Genomic DNA, 22,151 nt, shown 5'->3' with positions numbered 1-22,151 from the left:
GCACTGTGTGTGGGATTTGGTGCTGTGTAGAATTTGATCAACAGTCCTGGGGAACCTTTGTATAGCTGCTGGTATCAGAGCAGACGCTGGCATACCTGTCTTCCTCCACACCGAGCACCTTTTGCCCTTCACGTCTCTTTTCCTTCCTTGTTATATCATTCCTCCTCCAATATACTGATCCTCCCTTCATTTTCTTGGAGTCCTCATCTCGCCTCCTCTTCTTTCTGGCTCTGCTAATTCAACGCCATGTCTGACCGGGCTTATTTCCCCCAGCTCCTCATAACAAGGCCAGGATGGACCTCTTCACTCCTGTCACTCCAACTCACTGACAGCCAGTCGTTGTTTTGTTTTTTTCTCATTCGATTTTGGGCTCTTTCCCTGCACCTGGCTGTCTCTCTTTCTGCATCCCCTCCCTCCTCTGCTATGACCAGGAGAATATGCTCGCCTGAAATCCATCTGTCCCACTGATAAAGACGTTAGCAGTGATGGGTGTAGCACCAGGCGCAGGGCAGCAGGGCCCTGTCAGTGCTGGTCTGTCTCGGGGGATGGCTAACGGGTGTCACGGATTAGTCCAGGCCTTGCATGATTGCTTTACTAGCTCTGAGATACACACGGTGCTTACCCTCGGTGATACGGTGGCCTAGTTGGCCAGAAATCTCTGTCACAAAGAGGAAAGGGATGGGAAAGGATTTGAGCACTGCGTGTTCGGTTAGGGGCATTTTACGAAGGACAAAGGTACATTTGTGTGTGTGTGTGTGTGTGTTATTTGACACATACATTCTCGGATCAGGTTAGAGTGAGATGTGGTGAGATATAATATGTCCTTGAAACTTTGGAAAATCTGAAATGATATGGTCTTGGTCAGCTCCTAACTTTCCTGGGGAAAAATGGTCAAATTTATAAAATAAAAATAGGTGTCTTGCTGAAGCATTTCTGGTCCACATGTAAGTGCACATTTGCATATATTTGCAATTATATTTCATTCTACATTTTCTCGGTTATTCCATCATCCAGTATTTGACAAGTTTGCATATGAGGTCATTTGTATTACTTCATGTCAAGCAAGCGTGCTGCATAAAACAGGTAACCCATGAAGGGTACCGAATTACTGTACTAGGTAATTTTATTCAGATACTCCTCACACTCGTAGTCTCTAAAGCCTTGTTTCCGTTGCATCGTACGGCTCTTCTCAACTCGATTCGCTTTTTGGTACAAGGCTGATGCTTGATCTCTTTTCCACTGCGGATTGTACCGCCTCGGTGCAGGCATGATTATCAGCTAATCGGCATAGCGAAGCCACGTACTGCCGCGACATCCTCTTCGACGGGACGCTCGCTGAATCCTCTCATGTGTAACCGAACAGAGAAACATCTGTACTTTATTCTAGTGTATGTTGTAGGTTTGTGGGCTGCCATTTTTTTTTTTAAGTTGGGTCCAGCGAATAGAAAAAGTTGTAGTCGCTATGTACGAGAGCTTGACTACTTAAAAGTGGCGGATTTGTCTTGGGTATTTGTACTCTCTCCTAGCATCGGCTCATTTTGTTTGGAAGGTGTTACCAAAAAACATACCTGCTACAATCAACAACTTTTGCTCATGGAAAATCTGAAAGAAATGTTGTATTTTGTTTAACAAACTGAACCGAACGCAACTGGCCCGCTTGGTGGAAATGCGGCTTAAAGAGTGAATAAGCAGTATAAATAAGTGTGAAAAGACCACATAAAATAGCATCAGGTGTTGAGTCACTCAATTGTGAAGTTTTCCCAGAAGAATGTTGAATGTGTTACAATCACAAGGCCAGCTGTCTGTCTCCACACAAGCTCACAATGGGCTTATCTGAAAAGGCTGCAATCTTTGCAATGTTTTTTATTTTTATTTTCTCAAAGGAACTTGCCACTGATTTTTTTTTTTTGTGCAACATCAAGCACATGATCAAATATGTAAATTTGTTGGCTTTATAAGATTGAATATTAGGTGGCAATATAATGTGTCATTGTACAGCACCTATTCATTATATTCATTAACATAGATTGCAGAATGATGATTTCGAGATAGTCTTTAATCCTCCAACAAACCGATGTCACTGGCTGATTGACATTTACATAAAAATAGGTAGAATTATGTATAATTGCCCATCGTAAAATAGCAATCTATGTCCTATTGTAGATAGGGAGAGTGCAGCAAACAGAACGGAGTAACCTGTGTGGCCTCATGTTCTTGAACAAACATTTGTCTTTGTGTTCCTGTTCTTTTATTCTATCTGTCATTTACTCATTTATTCATTTATTTACTACTGCATTAGTAAATATCTATGTCGTCTACAGATTTTGGTTTATCCGTCAGTCAAAAACCAGGGCCGCACTGTCAATGGACACCGTAAACGAACGTTGCTGTAATAATTATGCATGCTTCTAATGAGGTTGTATTTCATACACCCATGATAGACATATATGATGCAGGGGGAAACATTCTCATCGACTGCCAAAGAGACTTGGGGTTCAGGTTGCTGTCGAAGCTCCTGCTAAGTTGTGTGCTGCAACAAACGCAATTGACAATTGAATGTAGGTGGAAAGCCAGCGAGGGATCATGTCCTTGTCGCTGCAGTATGACACCTCTCATCATGGGAGCCACTCATGTGTGCTACCTGGCCCAGTATAGCTGGTAGACATTCAAAATGTAAGAGGGATGTGTGGTGTAATATGCAAATAGACTCGACAAATGTATAATGTCTCGGTTGTGTAGGAAGTTTTAAGGCAAACAGTCCAAATTTAAATAGGGCAAAAGAAATACTGAGCTCCTCGGTTGTCCGTTTGATATCTCTTGCTGTGTGTTGAACACCAGCTCTGCAAGTTAAAAATATAAAAAGAGAGCACTTTCAAGGACTTTCTCCTCAGAGGGAGTCATGATCAGTTTAGCAGTCTACTTTGTGGTAGATGTACAAAGTTGAAATCAGCAACTGTAACTCTTTGCTGCAAAATGCAGCAGAAAGTAGGCGGGGACTGTTTTTGGAGAAAACTCTTGGAAGCAGAACTTTCCAGTCTGTCTGATGCTTTCCGATGTAATGCATCAGCTGTGACACTTGAATGATTGTTGCTGTTTTTGAAGCATGTGGTTATTTAATACACCGTTGTGCCTGTATTTCTTGAGGATTATCTTTCTTTTTTCCGCTGCATTGACAAATATGAGGGCTGTCATGTTCCGCAAAGGTAGAAAAGCTGCTTTGCTGAATGTCAGATTCATCGGAAATCTATCTTTAGAAGCAGCCTGAGCAGAGGCTGTTCAAATTTAATAAAGACACAGGTAAGCTCATTAACTCTCCAGGCACACTTACTGTATGCAGGATTAAAGATAGGGGGAAAGGTAAAAAGCGAGTGGGGGGTTAGACAGAGAGGTAAGTTGCCAATACACCGACACTGTGTACAGAATTGTGTGGGAAGACGACTGATCACGTGCACCTGCTGTCATTTCATTCTCACGCTGGTACAGTACAATGCAAATGGTGCCTTTTTACAGATTTGCTGTGTGTCTACACCTCGTTCTGCTGAGAGTTAAGCTGCTTTTGAAAAAGGAAAGACAAGTGGCTGCTTGGAATTGTACATGATTTCTGTTTAAGTCAGGGGGATTTCTTTCTAATTTTGACTTTTACCTCTACAACATCTTCCTCAGTAATTTGTCAAAGGGGCCTAGAGAAACTAGATTAGTGCATTGCAACATCGTGCAAAGTTTTAAGACTTTTTATGAGATGTTATATTCAAGGTGCCACGTCATTTTTAGATGTGTGCATGTCATTTCTTTTTCCAGATAGTGTTTTAGGGCTTATCCACTTACAGTAGACAGCTTACATGCTTTTTAAGAACTGGAAGGATCAAAAATGTAGCAAATAAGAAGAGATAGACTTCAAAGCAGTTAGAAACAGTCATAAAAATGCTGACAAAGATACGGTTGAAAATTAACCAACTCGTCCAGAAACACAAAGTTAAAATGCCTCTGCTGCAGCGCCTCCCTGCCGAGATGTGATGAGGGAGCAAATGTTACTTAGAGGCAAAACAGTCTTGTCTCAGGAGGTTTAATGTGATGGGCCACTGTTGTGCGTGTTCCCTTTCAGAACAAATCTTTGGGGCAGCGGGGACGTGTCACAAAGTACTTTCCATTAGGACCAACGAACAGCTGCTCGACTGTCTGTCTTGCTGCCTGTCAGTGCAGCCCTAACTGCCATCTGTATTCATAACACAATCTGACAGACATCCAGGAATAAAATAAGTTGATCTCCATTCGTCTCCCCTTGTGTGTGTGTGTGTGTGTGTGTGTGTGTGTGTGTGTGTGTGTGTGTGTGTGTGTGTGTGTGTGTGTGTGTGTGTGTGTGAGTGTATGGTGCTGTGTACTATCTGTAAGAATATGGTTCAGCGTGTGTGTGTGTGTGTTTACTTGACTGCAATTACGGTGTGAATGTCTATGAGAGGGAGCCAAGATGGAAAAGTCAGAATGATAAACTTGGTGGTTTATAGCAGCCAGTATCAAAACAAACACTTTTGCTTAAACCTGGCTCATATACTACGTCTCTGTCTTTCTGTCTTTATCCTTGTATAGCTCTGCACACAACAGTCAGGCAAGAACAAAAAGGTCTTAGTCAGTGGTTTGTAACAAGCAAACAATGCCAGCTGGCAATGAAAGACAAATTAAAAGCCTGTATAAGAAATAGGAGGCAATTTCCATAGTAGTGTTAATGAGGCAGAGAGCGTTTAGTGTTCGGTAAAGCTGACAGATGTGTACGCCTATACTCTTCCAAGGCTTCACATCTCTTTCTCGGGCCCTTTGCCAGAATTCAAGGCTTCCTTTGCACACCCCCATCTGTTGGGGAAGAAGTACATTGAATGATGTTGACAGTGTCCAGATGAAGGTTTTGTGGTGTCATGTTGTGATTGAAGAAATCAGCCAGCTGTTTTACTTTGGCTGAACAATATGGGAAAATAAATTAATCTAGATATTTGAAGACAAACACTGCATTTGTGATTCAGTATGCAATTTTTTTAAACTTCCAATTCTTCTGTAATAGTCGCTATACACAAGCAATAAAACATAGTGTAGTTTGATCAACACAATATCGGATACAGTCAACAAATGCTAAATGGATAAACTTGCATTTGTACTGTATAGCTCCTTTCTAGTCTTCAGACCATTACATTACATTTACATTACATTACAGTCATTTAGCAGACGCTTTTATCCAAAGCGACTTACAATAAGTGCATTCAACATTGGTAGTCAAAAGAACTACTAGTCACCAGAAGTCATAAGTACATTTCCTTTTCCAAACAAGCATCTAAGAGCATGAAGCAGAGCACTTTGCACTACATGTCAGCCTTCGGCCATTTAAACACATTCATACGCTGATGACACAGCTCTGGGGAGAAATTTTGGGTTAAGTGTTTTTCCCAAGGACACACAGACATGGACAGGAGGAGCCGGGGATCGAACCCTCGATCATCTGATTAGAAGACGAGCCGCTCTACCTCTATCATACCATACTGCTCTTTCTATGTGTTATAATAAAATGTAATGCATTGATGCATGAATGAATATGAATAATACAGCTTTTTTTTTTTTTGCTATTGAATTGTAAAAACATTCAATCACAGTAGAATATAAGCCTTGTAAACATGTAATATAGTCGTCATAATTTAACTCAAATAAAATCAGAAAAAAGAACAACACAGCACTGCAAAGCAACAGGCCCGGTGTGAACATCAATATACGAAAAGTGAATATGAATCTTACTGATCTCCTGTCACTAACAGTCTTGTAATAAGAAATCACACAAACTAAAGTGCTAAAAAATATCTAGATAACTCAAAGCTTCGTTGTGGGGGGGGGCACACAGAAAAGTCCAGGGATCACTAAAGTCATTAAGATTCATCCTCCAGGCAGCATGTATATCCGTACCCAAGATATTTCAGTCTGGACCGGAGTGTTAAAAAATTGACCTACCTACAGAGTGAAAGAGCCATTCCTAGAACCAAGCCATTAGAATGGCGTACATGCATGTCATCTCTGACCTTGTAAATGCTAAACCCACATCCACTCGGTTTCATTAGCTAGCAGGTGGAACGTGAACCACTCTATCTTGACTGACGTGTATAATGGCACTAACTACAGGAGATTGTCTTATTTTCCAGTAATGCCAAGAAATAAAGACCATATATGACATAGTAAGATCGCAGGGGAAATTCCTAGTAAACACTTGGCAATTACTGCATTATTAAACAAAGTGCTAAACTGGAGGGATTCTAGTGTTTGTTTTGTTTGTACTCAACTTGAAGCAGTGGAAGCTCACTGTCTTCATTATGATGTGATAACACAGCAATCAGCACCTCCTCATCTCACCTCAGAGAGAAGCGAGGCAACGTGACTCTGTCAGTCACATTAGTTGATTGGTAGTGTCATATACAAGCTTAACTATTTGACCAGTGAGTTTACAGATAGGACTTAATATAAAAGGAAATGTTTAAATTGTATTCTGTGTATGAGGCAGATGGCAAAGGTCAGTTGCATACTTGCTACATAATACAGATGATGTAAAATGCAGAATTCTTTCCACCATGCTCATTTAAAGGTCAATACCACTGCGTTACACCTTCAGCTCGTTAACTACAGATCACACACTTGAGTGCATGATATGTGAGATTTTTCCTACTATTCCTGACAGGCACTGGTTTCACTTGAAATCAATTATTAAACTTTTGACACATGATAAAGCGGTGTCATCCAATACTGTGAACATCACGTCTGCATAAGTTGTTTCTATAAATCATAAAAATAAATCATTAAATCATTGTTGAATGGTAATATAACAATGATACAACAATGTGTATATTGCACAGGAATGGATGCAAATCAATGGATACTTTGAACCATAGTAAAATACAAAGACATTTCTAAACCACAGCGGCAAAATAGTGAACTGTGATGTACAAGATATTCAGTAATCATCAAATATTAAAAATAAACATGCAGACCCAATAACACCTATAGCAAGAAATGTGACATGGTGCATTTATTTTTAGGAACAGCGTCATTAGTGTGTCAGCGCACCATGCTGAAGCATCATGTTCCCACAGCAGGTTCACATAAATCATACACATCTGACAGTCTGTAATAACAAACAAACAAAAGTCACCATCACAATCAAAAGGTATAAATAGCGCAATCAAAAATGACAGCGCTGAAACTCCAGACTAAAACTTGACATTATCCATTAATTATTTTTTTTTTCCCCACTTAAGTTGTTCTGTCTCAAATCAGTCGTTATCTGTTGGCAGGATGGCATTACCTTGGAGATTTATGGGACAGATTATTGAAGAAGTCAGACATAAAAGAGATGGGAAGCAGAAAATCACTGTAGTTTTTACTCCTTGAAATCTTAAATGTGATTTATGGACTCTGTCAATCAATCTGTCTGTCTGTCTGCATTGTTGTGTATTTACATTGTGGGGACACGTCTCCATAACCTTTTAAGGTAAAGACTTGGTTAAAGGTTAGGTTAAAGGTTAGGATTAGACAAGTGGCGGTTATGGTTAGGGTTAATACAAGTCTCCAAATGAATGTTAGTCAATGTAATGTCCCGTAAAGTGTGCGTGTGACTCCTGGCCTGCATTGACCTGGTCCTGTGGTCATCATTTTCTCTGAGTGGACTCAGCGAGAACCACTACAGTAACTGGCTCTCTGTCCGGGGCTGGGAGTCTCAGATAAAAAATAGCCAACACACACACACACACACACACACACACACACACACACACACACACACACACACACACACACACACACAAACACAAACACATGGATTAAAGCGAACTTTAAGGCAGACCTTTTTTATTCCTCTTTGGCCACCTCTCCCGTCTCGCTCTTAATAATGTGATTAAATCATTTCAGGCTAGAAGCTCTGCCTCGTAGTTAGTCATTTCCTTCTAGTCTTTCAGGTGACTGGTTGCTTTGTGCTTCAGGTGGAATTGAGGCCTTATCAGCGGCAGGGCAGGAGCCCAGTGGCCACATCACACAGAATACAGCGTTTCCTCCAACCGCATGACTGCCCCACATGATTAAACCCAATCTAAGTGGCTGTTGTCTGTGTGTCTGTCCTGTATTTGTGTGTTTGTAAGGAGAGAGAGAGAGAGAGAGAGAGAGAGAGAGAGCGAGAGAGCATTCAAATGTTGTATTTGAGTCTTCTGCTCCTCTGATGTCCAGAAGAGGACGACAGGCACGGCGATGCTAATGGCGTGCATTTGTCTCTGATCAGAGTGCATGTGCCTTTGAGTACATAGTGGGGGCATGTAGGTCATGTTTGCAAAATGTCTTTCCCTGCTTCAGGGTTCTTCGCTAAATCTCAGGCAATTGCTGTTAAATTTGAATTCCAGTACATCCCACTGGTTTTCAGAATGAGCACTTGGCTTTTTTATGTTTCCAACAGCCTCCTAATTTTCACATGATGCGTTTGTACCACACTGCCGCAGGCTTGCAGGACAAAAGGGCCAACAATGCCCATGTGGGTACAAACATAGCCTCCTTCTTTAAAGAACATTGTGCCTCCATCCTCTCTGTCCTAAATGACTGTTCAACGGTTCAATGGTATTTTTTTTTTTTTAAACTAGCTTTGAATGAATAAAAAAGGGAGAAAAGAAAGGAAAGAGGAGAAATCAATGTTGTGTCTTTTCAGATAAATGCATGGAGCCAGGCAGTGGAAGGCGGTAAAAGGGTAATCTGTGAAACAACAATACCGTGGGCTGACAGGAGACGCAGTAATCTAGGCTGGACCAGCACTATCCTTAAACAGAGTGTTCTGTGTCTGAAAGATTACACTGTAAGCTCTGACACCATAATGGTCCTGACACACACACACACACACACACACACACACACACACAAATACACAGTCACAGCATTGCTTCTGCCTGCCTGGAGCTTCTGCAATGGTAACCCTGCTCAGGATGTAGTCTTTAGTGAGAGCCTTGCTGGCAGAATGCTTCGATAGGAATCTGATTGAGGCTTGCTGCCAACAATGAGCAGAGAGGTTGGGAGTGATTGACACTGAAAGGTAAATGAGATGCACTGTGGAGAATCCACAACGAGTGTTTATTCTGTTACTTGCGCTGTGTGTCCATGCATTCAAACTCAAATGTCTTTTCTTGGATTTGACTGCAGAATATGGGACTCGACTATTACATTTCTTTTCAGACTTTTCTTTTTTTTAAGTTCTTAATTTCTTCCCCTCTTTTCAGCTGTAGTTCCAGAGTATAGGAATAGCTTCTGCATTTCACAGCTGTATCTGTGAGCAAAAATTTAACGAAAGGACAAACACGAGGAGAGAAAAACAGCCAAGGATTTGCTTCTTTGTGCATTTCTGCCACCAGTGAAATAGCAAGACACCACCAGCAACAATGCTCACGTGTGTGCAAAATGCAAACCAAACAACTCGTAAAATCATTGCTTCACTGCACCACTAGTGGTCAAAAACTTCACTGGGTACCTTAAATGAACAATCAGAGTGACGGCTCAGAAAAAGAACATTTTTGCCCTTTGTTGTCACACATTTTCCCACTTCACCGTTTGTGCATTCTGTGTCTAATAGTGATACGTTTGTACATTGTCAACTCAGGCAAGTGCTTTTCCCTTAATTCATGTTGTCATCCACTTGTGTCTTTCTATTGACTTAGTATGCAGTCATGCTGCCTCTAAAATTCACCTTACTTACATTTTCTCTGAAAAGAAAGTCTTCGTCTACACCACCCTCTCTGTCTGAGTCCAGGCTGATTTGCGCTGCTGTAGCCTATAGATGTCAGATTCCTCAGTTCATCTTGCTCACTAATGGTGATTTGTCTGTCCGTCTCCTCTAACAGTTCGAGGCGTACGTGTACGAGGGCTCTACGGGAGTGGTGGTCAACCTGACAGTCGACGACAGGGACGACCCAGACACGGGGGCGTGGAGAGCGATCTACTCGATAATTAACGGAGATCCCACACTGAGCTTTGAGATTCAGACCAACCCAGACAATAATGAGGGAATGCTGTCCGTTGCCAAGGTAAAGTACATCAAACTATCCGATGCATTCATACGCTGCAGTCGGTAACATAATCACCCTTACATTCACAATCATTTCTCTCTCCCCCCCTTCAGCCTCTGGACTACGAGGCCGCAGCGCTCCACACGCTACTCATCAAAGTGGAGAACGAGGACGCTCTGGTTCCTGACGTCGGCTACGGCCCCAGCTCCACGGCCACCGTCCATGTCACAGTCCTGGACATCAACGAGGGCCCCGTCTTCTTCCCCGACCCCCTGATAGTCACCAGGATGGAAAACATTCCTTTAGGCAGCTTTGTGGCCTCACTCAACGCCACAGATCCAGATATTTTACAGATACAGAGCATCAGGTAAGGAGCCTGGGCTAAAATCATGTGGAAAAAGGGCCAGAGTTGCAAAACTGTGCTTGTCCTGCACATATATGTAAATTAATGGGAGAGTGCATGTTTGTGCGGTTGAATGGCATCTGCCGTGGCTCAGTATTGTCAGTAATGAGCTTTCTGATATTCATTCAGTTTCCCTCTGTTCAGATTAGCAACATCATTAAGTCTCGTTTGCTAATGGGACTCTTTGAGAAGCACTTAACGTTTTCTTTCATAGCAGGGCAGTTCTCTTATGTCAGTGAGCTTTCAGGTATTTTTATCCCACTCATCTAATTCACATCTCCTCCATCCGTTCGTACCCAATTTCTTCTTTGCCTGTTAGGCTGCTTTATCCGTCTGTGTTGTATAAACAGATGAAATATTCTGCCCGGGCAATTTGCGATTTACTGGCACAGGTCAAACCATCCACCCCAGTCAACTGAAAAGTCACAGAATGGGACCGCTCATTAACTTTAACTATGTTACAGAAAATGTCCTTCCCTCAAATATCACCATCATCATAACAGGAAGGCTATTAGTTTCACTATGTGCTACAATAAAAAGTATTTCTCTTGCTGCCAGAGGGAGCCCCATGGCGTGTGCTGCACTTCCTTTTACTAGATGGAAAACTCATCATTGCATTTATTGGCTTTCAGGCCTAATTTGTTCCCGATTAAGATTGCTCTCTTTCTGCACCCTTGGAGTTATATATCATGTAAAAAATAGTGTTAAATAAACACATGGGGATAATAATGACCCGGGGGAAATAAAATTTACCACATTGTGACTTTAACGCTCAAATTATTGATGCCGCTTTATGTGCCGTGAAACGTAGTCACCGTGTCCGTATCAAATGCTACAGAACATGGAGTTGTTCAACTGCATGTTGCAAAGGAGTCGGGACCTGCGCCCATAAAGCTTTGACAAGTGGTGGTCTGAGATCACAAGTCAGGTCATTTGACCGTATGAATCATGCAGGTTTAAGAGATCTTTGATCTTTAGTGCCTCGTAGCTTCATTGATATGACTGAATTGACACCACTGGTTTTAAATTAGAAAGGTAGAGACAGGGTTATAAAAGTTCCTCTTCCCCTGACTTCCTGCACCAGACTATCAAGGAGTGAAAGCTTTTCTCCGAACCAAATGTGAAGTAGAAAAAAAGTTGTAAATGTTTTATCTTGACTGCATCTTATCCGCTCGTCCTTCAGCAGCTATGGGTCTTGAGTAACCCATTTATTACATCCACTGCTCCTGAATAGCACTGCAACAAACAAACTTCCTACTGATGCAAGACTCAAGTTTCAACAGCATGTTGTCATTGAACGACAGCATAAAAGAATGAATTCCTATATGACTCACTCAGATTAGGTTAAGTTCGGAAGTTTCACTAGTTGTCGTCTGTTTATGGGGTTTTTTTCTGACACGCCGACTATTTTGATATTTGCATTTGTATTTTTAAACTATATTGATGACTTAAAAGCCTGACATTTCATCTATGTATAGCCACGGCGGGCTCTCAGTTTACGACACCTTCTTTGCATCTTTGACTGATCTTCCAAGTCGTATATTTGCATCTTTCTAACTCTGTCCTTGCTGCTCTGCTTCTCTCATCTTCAGCATACATTTCTGTATTTATTTCATGGCCTCTGTGTTTGTAGTCACTTCATCCTCTGACACTTTGCCAGTAACAGTGACTTTGAAGTGTCATAACTGTGACCTGCAGACAGGTTGAGGACATTGTGAAAGACAGACAGTTGGAGTGGTGAAAATAGGGAGAGAGCGTGCACAGAATGAAAAAAATATAGTGAAAAAAATAGGAGGAGATCTGTTTACCTTCTTCTCTCCTTCCCTGTCTGTTTCTGCATAACTCTGCAAGTGTGGATGTTTGTGTGGGTGTGGGTTTGTGTCTCAGTGTCTCTGCCCTCTGGAATGCGTAGGTCAAATGCATTTGACATAGAACACAATCGGTGTGACTCGCTGGTCAGAGTGAGTAGCACACAGTGCCCGACACACACACACACACACACACACACACACACACACACACACACACACACACTTCTATGTGTGTATTTGTGAGGACTATTTAATTCTTTAAGAAAAGTAATGCATGTCACTAAACAGGCCGCCTCGTGTTTACTTTACATTTTACACAACAGCCTGGTCTGCGCACTTTTTGACAAGAAATAGCATGTGGAGAAACAAAAAGTAGCCATCTGCTAAATTTGAACAACTCAACATATGAAACATTTGCATTACACTGAGCAGCTTAGCCGTATTTGCATACGACTTGTGTTACCTGGGGTCCTTCTGTGATCTGTAATAATTCATCAGTGTTCTTAAACCTGTGTAAATCTGCCATGGGTGACATTTCTGGACAGTAGTTGGACCCGAAGCAGAATCAGGCCCGATTCAGACATGATTAATGGGGGGGAAGTGTACCATGCTGCTTTAGCTTAATTGATAATTGCAGGTGACATTTTCAGCCAGTGTCAATTTGTGAAGCTCGAGCTGAGCTAATTAAACTCAGTAAAAGGAAATTTACAAAAACATGCAGATCTGTTAAGATAGGATTTTTAATTATAATAGTAGTTATAGTTGCAGTTAAATTATATATATCTTCTGTGTGACATTTTCGAGAGGAACACAATTTATGGAAGGGGCATGGTTACAAGAACGGTTTAAATTAAATCCTTAAGATGTGATTGGATTGCCCAAAGGATATGGCTTCGTGCAACGTATCCATACAACAGTTCATATGATATCCTACGAAAAGTTACTCCACTTTTTTTTTTCGTGCCTTTTCCTACGAAAGTCAGCAACACGTGTAAATTTCTGCGGGTTACATGCGTACAGTCTTTTCAAAATAAACTCCTGCTTTCACAGGAAACAACCTTATTAGGTTAAGGCAACAAAAATACTTGGTTAGGATTAGGAAAAGATCGTTGGTTGAGTTAAAAAAACTACGGAGGTGCCGTTACTGAAGTGAGCAAGTGTGACAAATAAGTCACTTTCACATTGGGAACGAACAGCGGCCTCCTGGTGTGGGCTTTTGAGGCAGGATATTACTATCGATCCTACCTTGAGCAGAGCCACCATTAGCAGCTTTAGCTACACCGAGCTAGAGTACGAAGAAAGATTGCAAAAGAAGTAATCCCAGACAATGTGAGCATGATAGCTTCGTTTGTACAAGCACTAATTAGCTGATGCAAGACAGGTGTGCAGGCAGGTGGTGATCACAGCAGCAATCAAGGGACCCGCAGCTGCAAGGAGCTCACTGAGGACATCTAGAGAGCAGGTGCAGGAACAAAGGTGTCCTTAATATGCCTCGTCCATAATTGTGCTGCACATTACCTAATGCGGTATTAATCACTTCAGTTTCGGTCTTCATACATGTTTTACACAGGACGACAGAATTAAGATCACGCTTTAAGGCACCGTACTACCTCCATGCACATTAATGGAAATTTAGTTTGAAGGTCTAATCACTCAAATTGCAACAATTATTGATTCTCTTTGAAGTTTTAGGAATATACTTCACACTGCAGTGAGTACAGGAACAGGCTGTGCAGTGAAGCTTCTCATTAGCCTGGTCTCAAGCCCACAGCCAAGAGGAACCTATAGCAGGGTTAATCGGGGCAACCTCATTATCCAGGTCATTAGAAGCCTTTCCTTTGCCTTTTTCTTCTTAATGTTGTTGCGAAAAAGGTTATTTGCCTGTGAGGGTGTAACATTTCACTAAATAAATAAATGAAATCTGTTACACTTTGACCACCAACTCTTTGAAGTAGCCAAGACTTTGATGAGCCCCAAATGGTCTGATTTCATAATGTTGACGACATGAGGCAAAAGATTTTCTGGAGGAGATGTAATTAAATCTAAATGATAAAAAAAAAGGTTCACACAACATCGACAAGTCACATGAATAACATGACACATCTATTAATATATGCGGGTTTTTATGTTAAATAACATTAATTAAAACAGTGTTTGGGGCAAAAAGAGTAATGTTTTTAATAAATCTTATTTGGAACAGGGGTGAAAAAAATAATTAAAAACAAAAACAAAGCAATGTTCCTTTCCTCAATTTAAAAACTGACCTTGGTTTGTCTATACTCCCTCTCTCTCTTGTAAACGGACACGTTACATAATTACAACAAACTAGGGTCTTCATTAGTTCTGTTCAGTGTGTTTCGGCCAAACTTTTAGGCTTTGGGGGGATTTGTCGTTAGAGATGTTCTAGCCCTACTGACTGTTTAGGGGCTTTAGTCAAGTAGAATTGTTTTATGAGAGCACTGAAGACGAAAGTGACATCAGAAAGACAGCCTTGATGGGAGACGGAGAGAGTTGGACTTGCTTTTGATAAAACTTTACTGAATTTGTGGTAAGCCTCTGAGTCTGTGTGTCAGTGTTTTGCTTGTCGCGTGGGCGCTTGACATTGAAGAAATATGTAGCTCTTCAGGGTAGTTTTGTACCCTGAAATCTGTAAGAAAGTTTAGTATGAAAGTTAACTCTAATATTTACTCAAATCCTATCTTAAAATATTCACTCTTCATTTTGCTCCGGTGCCAATTCAGTAGGCTGTGAAGAGGGGAGCAAATAATCTAAAGTGTCATTCAGAAAGTTTGGCTACTTCAATTAGGTCTCATTTCCAGTGACAGGACTCTCATCAGTTGTCAAATAACTATTTACACTGAAGTAATTGACGCTTGATGGGAAAAGGAGAGTCTCTTTTTTTTAGCAGAAAGCGAATGCACTCATGGCCATGGTTTGAACACAGAGTGCAGTGAATCATGGAGGACAATCTGCAGAGGTGATACTAACATTTCTCTATTTTTTCTTGTCTAGTGTGTGTGTTTTTTCTTTAAAGTGATCACAGTAAATATTTTCTTCTTTTCCCCACTGAAACCAGACAACAGGTCGAAATGTACCAGACGTTTCCAAAGATTTTCCACCACATGGAGAAGCTGTAGGCAGATAAAACAGAATGCTTTGAACAACAGACGGATAAAAAGTCTAAGGGGGGAAACGACCAAAAGCATTGACAATAAAAACATGCCCAGTGTGTTTCAGATGTATATGTTGTCACAATGAAAGGTCTTCAGACTTCTCCATCTTCTCTGAAGTACATTTAACTTGTTTTTCTCTCCTGGCTTTATAAAATCGAGAGAATCTCAAACAGTTGGGTCGTCCATAATTCAGCAGCTGTCTACTTCCACTCCTCACTCCGGCCTTTTTTCAAGTTAAAAGGGATGGGACTTAAAGGAAGAAGGATGGGAAGCTGGAATGTCAGGCACGAAAACTGGCAGGTAGCTTTGAGGAGCCGTGGTAAAGGAGGAGAGAATGAGACAGATCAACGAGCGAACAGACAGACAGACTGTGAGGATGACAGAGTCTGTGTGAAGGAGGGAGGTGTCGAATGCCACAAAGGCTGACCTGTGAGGGGTCAGACAGCGTGATCACCTTAAGATGTGTCTGAAATTGTCCCTGTCTACGCAGGAGAACGAACAGAAGCGCAAAAAGAGAGACAGAGAGGACGCAGGAGACATGAGATAAAGATAAAGAGATAAAGATGACAGTGAAGGACAGAATGTTGGGAAGCAGCCAGCCGAGAGTAATTCATCCACTGACTGACACATATTTTTAATAACACAAGTAGATTGTCGTTAAAGAAGATTTGATTGACTGAGACTGCCCCGCAAATGTGTCCGGCCAGATAATGCTGGGCTCGTTAAACATTCCGGATGCTGCAAAGTTGCACAAAGTACAAGATACTGGCGATGAATCAGGAGAGTAAAGTGAAGAGGAAATCAATAATACTTCTGCTGAATTTGTGCTAACTAATTCAAAAAGTTTGCCCAAAGTTCAAAGTGGCCATATGCTCACACAACAGCAGGAAGTTTGCTGTCTGTCTCCTTCCCCGTCTCTCCCTTTCTGTCAACGTATCACATTAAAAATGAACCCTGCAAATAGAACCCAAAACCCCAGAGCCAGTAACTGGATCATTCGTATATCAAGTTATGTGTGTAGGCTACTATAATCTTTCTTTGATTTGATAACTGCTAAGATGTGTGCATTGTTCATGACCGTTTCTATAGGTTTAATACAGAAATGTAAACCTGCAAACTAGCATATCGTAATAATAATTGTAGAAGCTACGATATCTATCGTATCGTGATTCCTGTATTGTTGCCCAGTTTAAATGAATCCAGACAATGATTGTTTTGTCCTTTTGTATTTAGTTTGGTTTAATGCACCGACACGTTCAAACAGCTCTTCTCTCTGCCGTGGCTCAGGCCTGTTAGCTTATTGTTTGCAGTGCAATAAGAGGCATTGATTCTGTCAAAGCAAAGCAGTTGTCCGAAATTGGAACGTATACAGTATACAGTAAAGTATACAGAAAAATGTACGTAATTAACCCACGTGTACCCTCAACTAAGTGGCTGGAAGGGAGTGAGTTTAATTGGTTTTCACTGTGTCACATATATGCAGTGCCGGCTTGCTTAAGGATGTCAAAATAGAATCAAACTGGCATTTGCCAACAGGGTAAAGTTGCTGCATCACTTTGCATACTTCTTCAAACCTCCAAACCTACCCAACTGCCACGTAAAATGGGACAGAACCGAGAAACTACTGTTTGAGGCAGCATTGCATCATCGAAGAGCAGAAGACGGGCTGTCTCAGAGAAAGTTTCAAGGATATGGGTTGCCGGTTTTTCATTTTAACGTCACTCTGCAGAGCGAAACAGGCTGAGTCATACAGTCTCCCCCATTTTCTCCCCTCTCTTTCATCTGTCCCTCGGGGATGTGAAGGGGCTGATTACAGGCTAATCAGATGTTTAGATTTGTTTCTCATTTCAGCTCAAAGGCTTGCCAAACACGCGGTACAGGAGGGGAGAGAGAGTTAGAGAGTTAGAGAGAGAGAGAGAGAGAGAGAGAGAGAGAGAGAGAGAGAGAGAGAGAGTTAGAGAGAGAGAGAGACAGAGACAGAGACAGAGAGACACAGAGAGAGAGAGAGAGTTAGAGAGAGAGAGAGAGAGAGAGAGAGAGAAAGAGAGAGAGAGAGAGAGAGAGAGAGAGTTAGAGAGAGAGAGAGAGAGAGAGAGAGAGAGAGAGAGTTAGAGAGAGAGAGAGACAGAGACAGAGAGTTAGAGAGAGAGACAGAGAGACACAGAGAGAGAGAGAGAGAGTTAGAGAGAGAGAGAGAGAGACAGAGAGAGAGAGAAAGAGAGAGAGAGAGAGAGAGAGAGAGAGTTAGAGAGAGAGAGAGAGAGAGAGAGAGAGAGAGAGAGAGTTAGAGAGACAGAGAGAGAGAGAGAGAGAGAGAGAGGTGGGGCAGGGAGAGGCTTTAGTCATACAGTCAGAATGCCAGGAAATAATTAAAACAATCCCAAAACATGCCACGAGGAACAGGGAGAGGGGGATGCTGTGCTGTGAAGCAGTAGTAAATTGCTTTTCTTCCTCTTAATTACAAGGTTATGCTTTTCTACTGATGCAAAGAGGTGCTATTATGCACCTTATTATGATAATAACTTTTTTGTCCTGTGTTGTGTTACTCAAGCTTGCTAATTTATGAAAATGATGTTGCGCCCAGTGAGGAGAGCACGCTGGTGTCACTATGTGCGTGTGCAGATACACTCCTGTGCCTTCTCTCTGCATTCGTGTTTCAAAGGAGTGTTCTCGCATACTCGTCTCCGTTCCTGCCAAATATTGACAATGCAAACCTTTCATTCTCATTCCAGCCCGCCTTCTCTCTGCGCTCGCCCCACTGTTGCTGTTAAGTCGACACAGTGGGTCTTTGTTCAGCACACTCAGTGGACTGTCTGCAGTTGTTGAGTGGTGTTGGCAGAGAGCCTCCTCTAGACTCTACCTGGCTCGCAGCAAACAATAGCGGAAAGAGCGCAGAGAGCCTTTGAGGTTGTGTAAAAGGGAAATCAAACGTATAGGTTGGGTCCGTATTTAGTCACGCTCTCGGCCAAGCCTGATTCGAGCTAGGACAGGACAGGACACTGGATCGGTACCTGTAATGAGGAGAAAGACAAAGCAGAGAGACTGTCCTCTCTGGCGCTGCCATCCATGGAGAGATGCAAAGAGGAAATCAGAGTACAAAGAATATAATTAAAGATAAAAAGAAAGCAGCTTCTGTCACTCATTCAGACAGGATCAATTCTCTCTGTAACCACTTCTCCACCGAGTCCCTTTCTCTCCGTTTTTTCACCTCTCCCTCTTTTAATTCACACATATAATGCCTCATCCGTCTGTTGCTTTTTGCATAACTCATCTATGATTAAGGCTGTTGGCAAGTGGTGTGGTTTAATGTGTCCCTGTAGTCCCTGCCTACTGATGTGTTAAGGTCAGGATTTGACAGGGGATGACTTGAAGTTGAATGGATGGTAAGGATGAAGAATGACAGGAAAGAGTTTTTACCACATCTCGTGAAGACGTGCTGTGACAGTCTTCCATGATTGCCAATTAAACCCCTCAGCCTTTCTGAAATAATGCATATGCACATCCAGCACTGTAGATATCTTAATTAAAACTCCATCACGCACTTCACACCTTCTTTCACACCTTTTTGTCCAAGTTCGCGTACTTTCCCCGCTGACACGTACACGAAGACAAACCCCGACTAAACCTCTGTGACAGATGATTGATGCGACAGGCGGCAGCGTTTGCTTTCCCCTTTTCTCAGTGCTGTCACATTTATTTCCCCTGTATAGACCTGCTGCACTGTGCTGATACAGAGCAGAAATATGAACAGGTGTGACATGGGTAATTTGTCCACATGGCCTGGAGCAGTGGTTGGCCAAAAGTGGGCAGCTCAGCTCAGTTCAGCTCAAGTTGAAATCCAGCCCAGAGCGGCTGACCGAGGAATTTGTAGGTGACCCCAAAGGAGTCCCTCATTTTTCAACCACAAAGGCTTCAAAGCCAAATTCTCTCTTTCTTTTTCTTCCCCTGTAATAGTAAAGAAATGTGCGAGACAGAATTTTGAATATGCCTCAAAGTTTATCACAGCTCAAAAGGAACACAAATGGTTTTAACCTCTGACTTATATTACAGTTAATGCCCCACTTAAGCCCAATGTCGTGTTCAAAGTGAAATGCAGAGATTGTTTCTGTTCCTTTCATGTAAGTGGGAGTGCTAGTCCAGGTCTTATGCCAATAACTGGCACCTGATTCCTGCAATGAATTAGGTACCTAAGATCTGCAGGGGAAATAAACAGGAGAAAAGAAGTGTTGTTTATGTTCATCTTTTCTATCACCATTTTATCAATTCTAACAGTCAGCAATTGTCTGGCCATTTACATCTCAATATGATGTTTGGAGATTTTCTCATTAGCTTATAAACATCAGCATTCATTTGGAGTCGTGTTTCTGGAAGTGTGGTGAGTGTTAGTCCCATATTCACTCTTCTTTTAAGCTCGGGTTTTGGTCTCCACCAACTCCCTGGGGAAATATTTGGCAGCTACAGTAAATGCTTGACTTGGTTGATTATCTAGCAGCGTACACTGTCGGTCTCCCGCTGGGTGCTAGGCAGGTAGTGTGCAGCCAGTTTTCACATCTTTTCACTGAAAAAAACAACTGCCTGCTGTAGCTGCTGATGTGAGCACTGAGACTGAACTGAACGTTGTGGGCCCCAAAAAACAAAAAAACACTGTGCCGAAAGAGTCACACGATAACTTTCTGTAGGTTTGTCACTACGAGTGACACCTGTCGCATACAAGTAGCCGTGGAATCTATAATTAGTGTAAACATATTGATCATAATGGAGGTACCCACACTGTGAGCTGTGAGTACATAACACAAGACTTTTGAGAGGACTCAGTCTGTACCTCTGCCAATGAGTTGGTCTGAGTGCGCTAAATGCAAGTCCACACAATCCATTTAAAACATGAGGACTTTTGCCTCTGTCATCTGCACATCCTTTTTCTTTAGTTTTCGATATTTTCATCATGTATCTATTTCCTCTAGTTATTGTGCCTCCCTATCATATCCTATAGGACCTCTGAGCGGGTTTAAATACAGGACAGTTTAGGTCAATACACTTATTTAGAAGAGGTCAAGTTGCGTCCAAAATAGATTTAGGGATAATTGTGGGTAGGCCAGTTCTGGCATTGAGATATGTGGGTGTGGGATAGGTACAGGTTTGTAAAACTGAACCCGCACAGCAGTCTTGACTGGCTCCTCAGATGACACCACCAGAGGTGAAATAGAGCCGAGACGAGACTGGGAGGAGTCTGCGATAGAAAGCGGGGAGAATTCATTGGCATTGCACATTTATTCACAGTTCCAGTCTGGCGTGTCCCCGTCTTATCTCCATTCTTGATCCCTTTTCTTAGCTCGCTCTCTCTGCCCTGCACACGCTCCCTCTCTCTACCCTCCTGCTCTCGCTTTACTAGCTGTGGATTTGGATGAAGTGTTCAGTTGTTACGGCCAAACACAAGTCGGCACAAACCCCCTGCGCTTTTCTACTACGCGTTTCTCGATTGTTGTCATACCTATTGCTCACACACACTCAGTAGCTCTCAGATAGAAACACACTATGAGCATTCTTCCTCTCTGTAAGTTAGACTCCAATCACTGGAAGATCTTGCTGACAGGAGAGAGAAAATATAAAGTGATAGAGAGACATTTAAAGATAGCACGATAATGCCAACAGAAAGTGAGGACAGAAGAGAGAAAAGTCAGAGAAATTGGGGGAAGAGAAGTAGTGAGAGAAATGCATAATAGGTTTTCCTGTAATATGCTGTCATTGCCATCGAGTGTATGAGTTTACACTTGTGTAAGTTGCAGTGCCTTGCAGAAAACTGAAAATGGGGAATACTGACACTTACAATAGCAAGACTAAGCTCTCATGTGGTACTGTTGGTGTGTGTTTCTGAAAAGAGGGTGCAAAGGTATTTTATAATAGTTTCATAGGAGGACAAAATTATCAGCTTCTCAAACATAGCAGAGAAATATGGCCTTCTTCTCTCTTTAAACACACGTACTTACAGCCATATACACATTCAACGTGGATGCATTTCCCTTTGAATCATTATGCTTTCAAGCTTCGTAGAAACACCTGGGAATCACATGTTGCGTTGGTGTTGTTTGACACAGATCTTTGTCTCATTTTGCATCACTATCTCTTCCTCACTGCTGGGCATTTCAATCTGCCAAACAAGTAGTCTAGCTTCCAACCTTTCCTGTGCCCCCACCTGTATTCAGTACCTTTGAACAACTTACAATTATTTAAATATGAAGTGAAGCCTGCAACACCCTGATATAGATGTGTCGGTAATGAACTTCATCACTGAAAGAAGAGATGCATTTGATTATCGGAGTAAGCCCAAGAGCTAAGTATAATGTATTATACAAGGATCAAAAGTAAAACTGGAATATAAATACAGCACTGGCATATTTTTTGCATATAATTTTACTTTAAGTAAATCTTCCTTTGACCCCCAAAAATCATCTCACAAGGGAGGTCCAGACCCCGAGCTGAAAAACCAATTTACCTTATAAAGTAAGTATATGCATGACCTGACCAGCTGTCCTAGATTGTTATGGCTGTTTTGTGCAACTTAATGATGCTCATTCGGAGAGGGAGGTGAGGGCATGAATACCCATCAACCCCTGCAAACCCGCACGGGCTCAGCAGAAAAAAAACGAACCGGCTCAGCTTAAAGAGACAGATGGAGGAAGTCAGCGGATGCTTTGGGAGTTACACGTGGACTCTA

The 22,151-nt window shown here is 41.9% G+C and overlaps 1 protein-coding gene across 1 annotated transcript in view; it reads left to right on the top strand.

Moving 5' to 3' along the window:
• The window catches only part of cdh13 (cadherin 13, H-cadherin (heart)), a 299,197-nt gene that overhangs the window by 236,298 nt on the left and 40,748 nt on the right, over positions 1-22,151 (top strand). The window contains exons 10-11 of the mRNA XM_068723607.1: positions 9,888-10,070; positions 10,166-10,419. Of these exons, the coding sequence (XP_068579708.1) occupies positions 9,888-10,070; positions 10,166-10,419 (437 nt within the window). The remainder of the gene's footprint in view (positions 1-9,887; positions 10,071-10,165; positions 10,420-22,151) is intronic.

The sequence above is a fragment of the Cebidichthys violaceus genome, unplaced genomic scaffold (genome assembly GCF_023349555.1).
Source record: "Cebidichthys violaceus isolate CVI_PGR_0920_01 unplaced genomic scaffold, fCebVio1.0.p SCAF_3, whole genome shotgun sequence".
Classification (NCBI taxonomy): domain Eukaryota; kingdom Metazoa; phylum Chordata; class Actinopteri; order Perciformes; family Stichaeidae; genus Cebidichthys; species Cebidichthys violaceus.
Note: the sequence above shows the minus strand (reverse complement) of the source record. Positions and strands in the feature narration are given on the sequence as shown.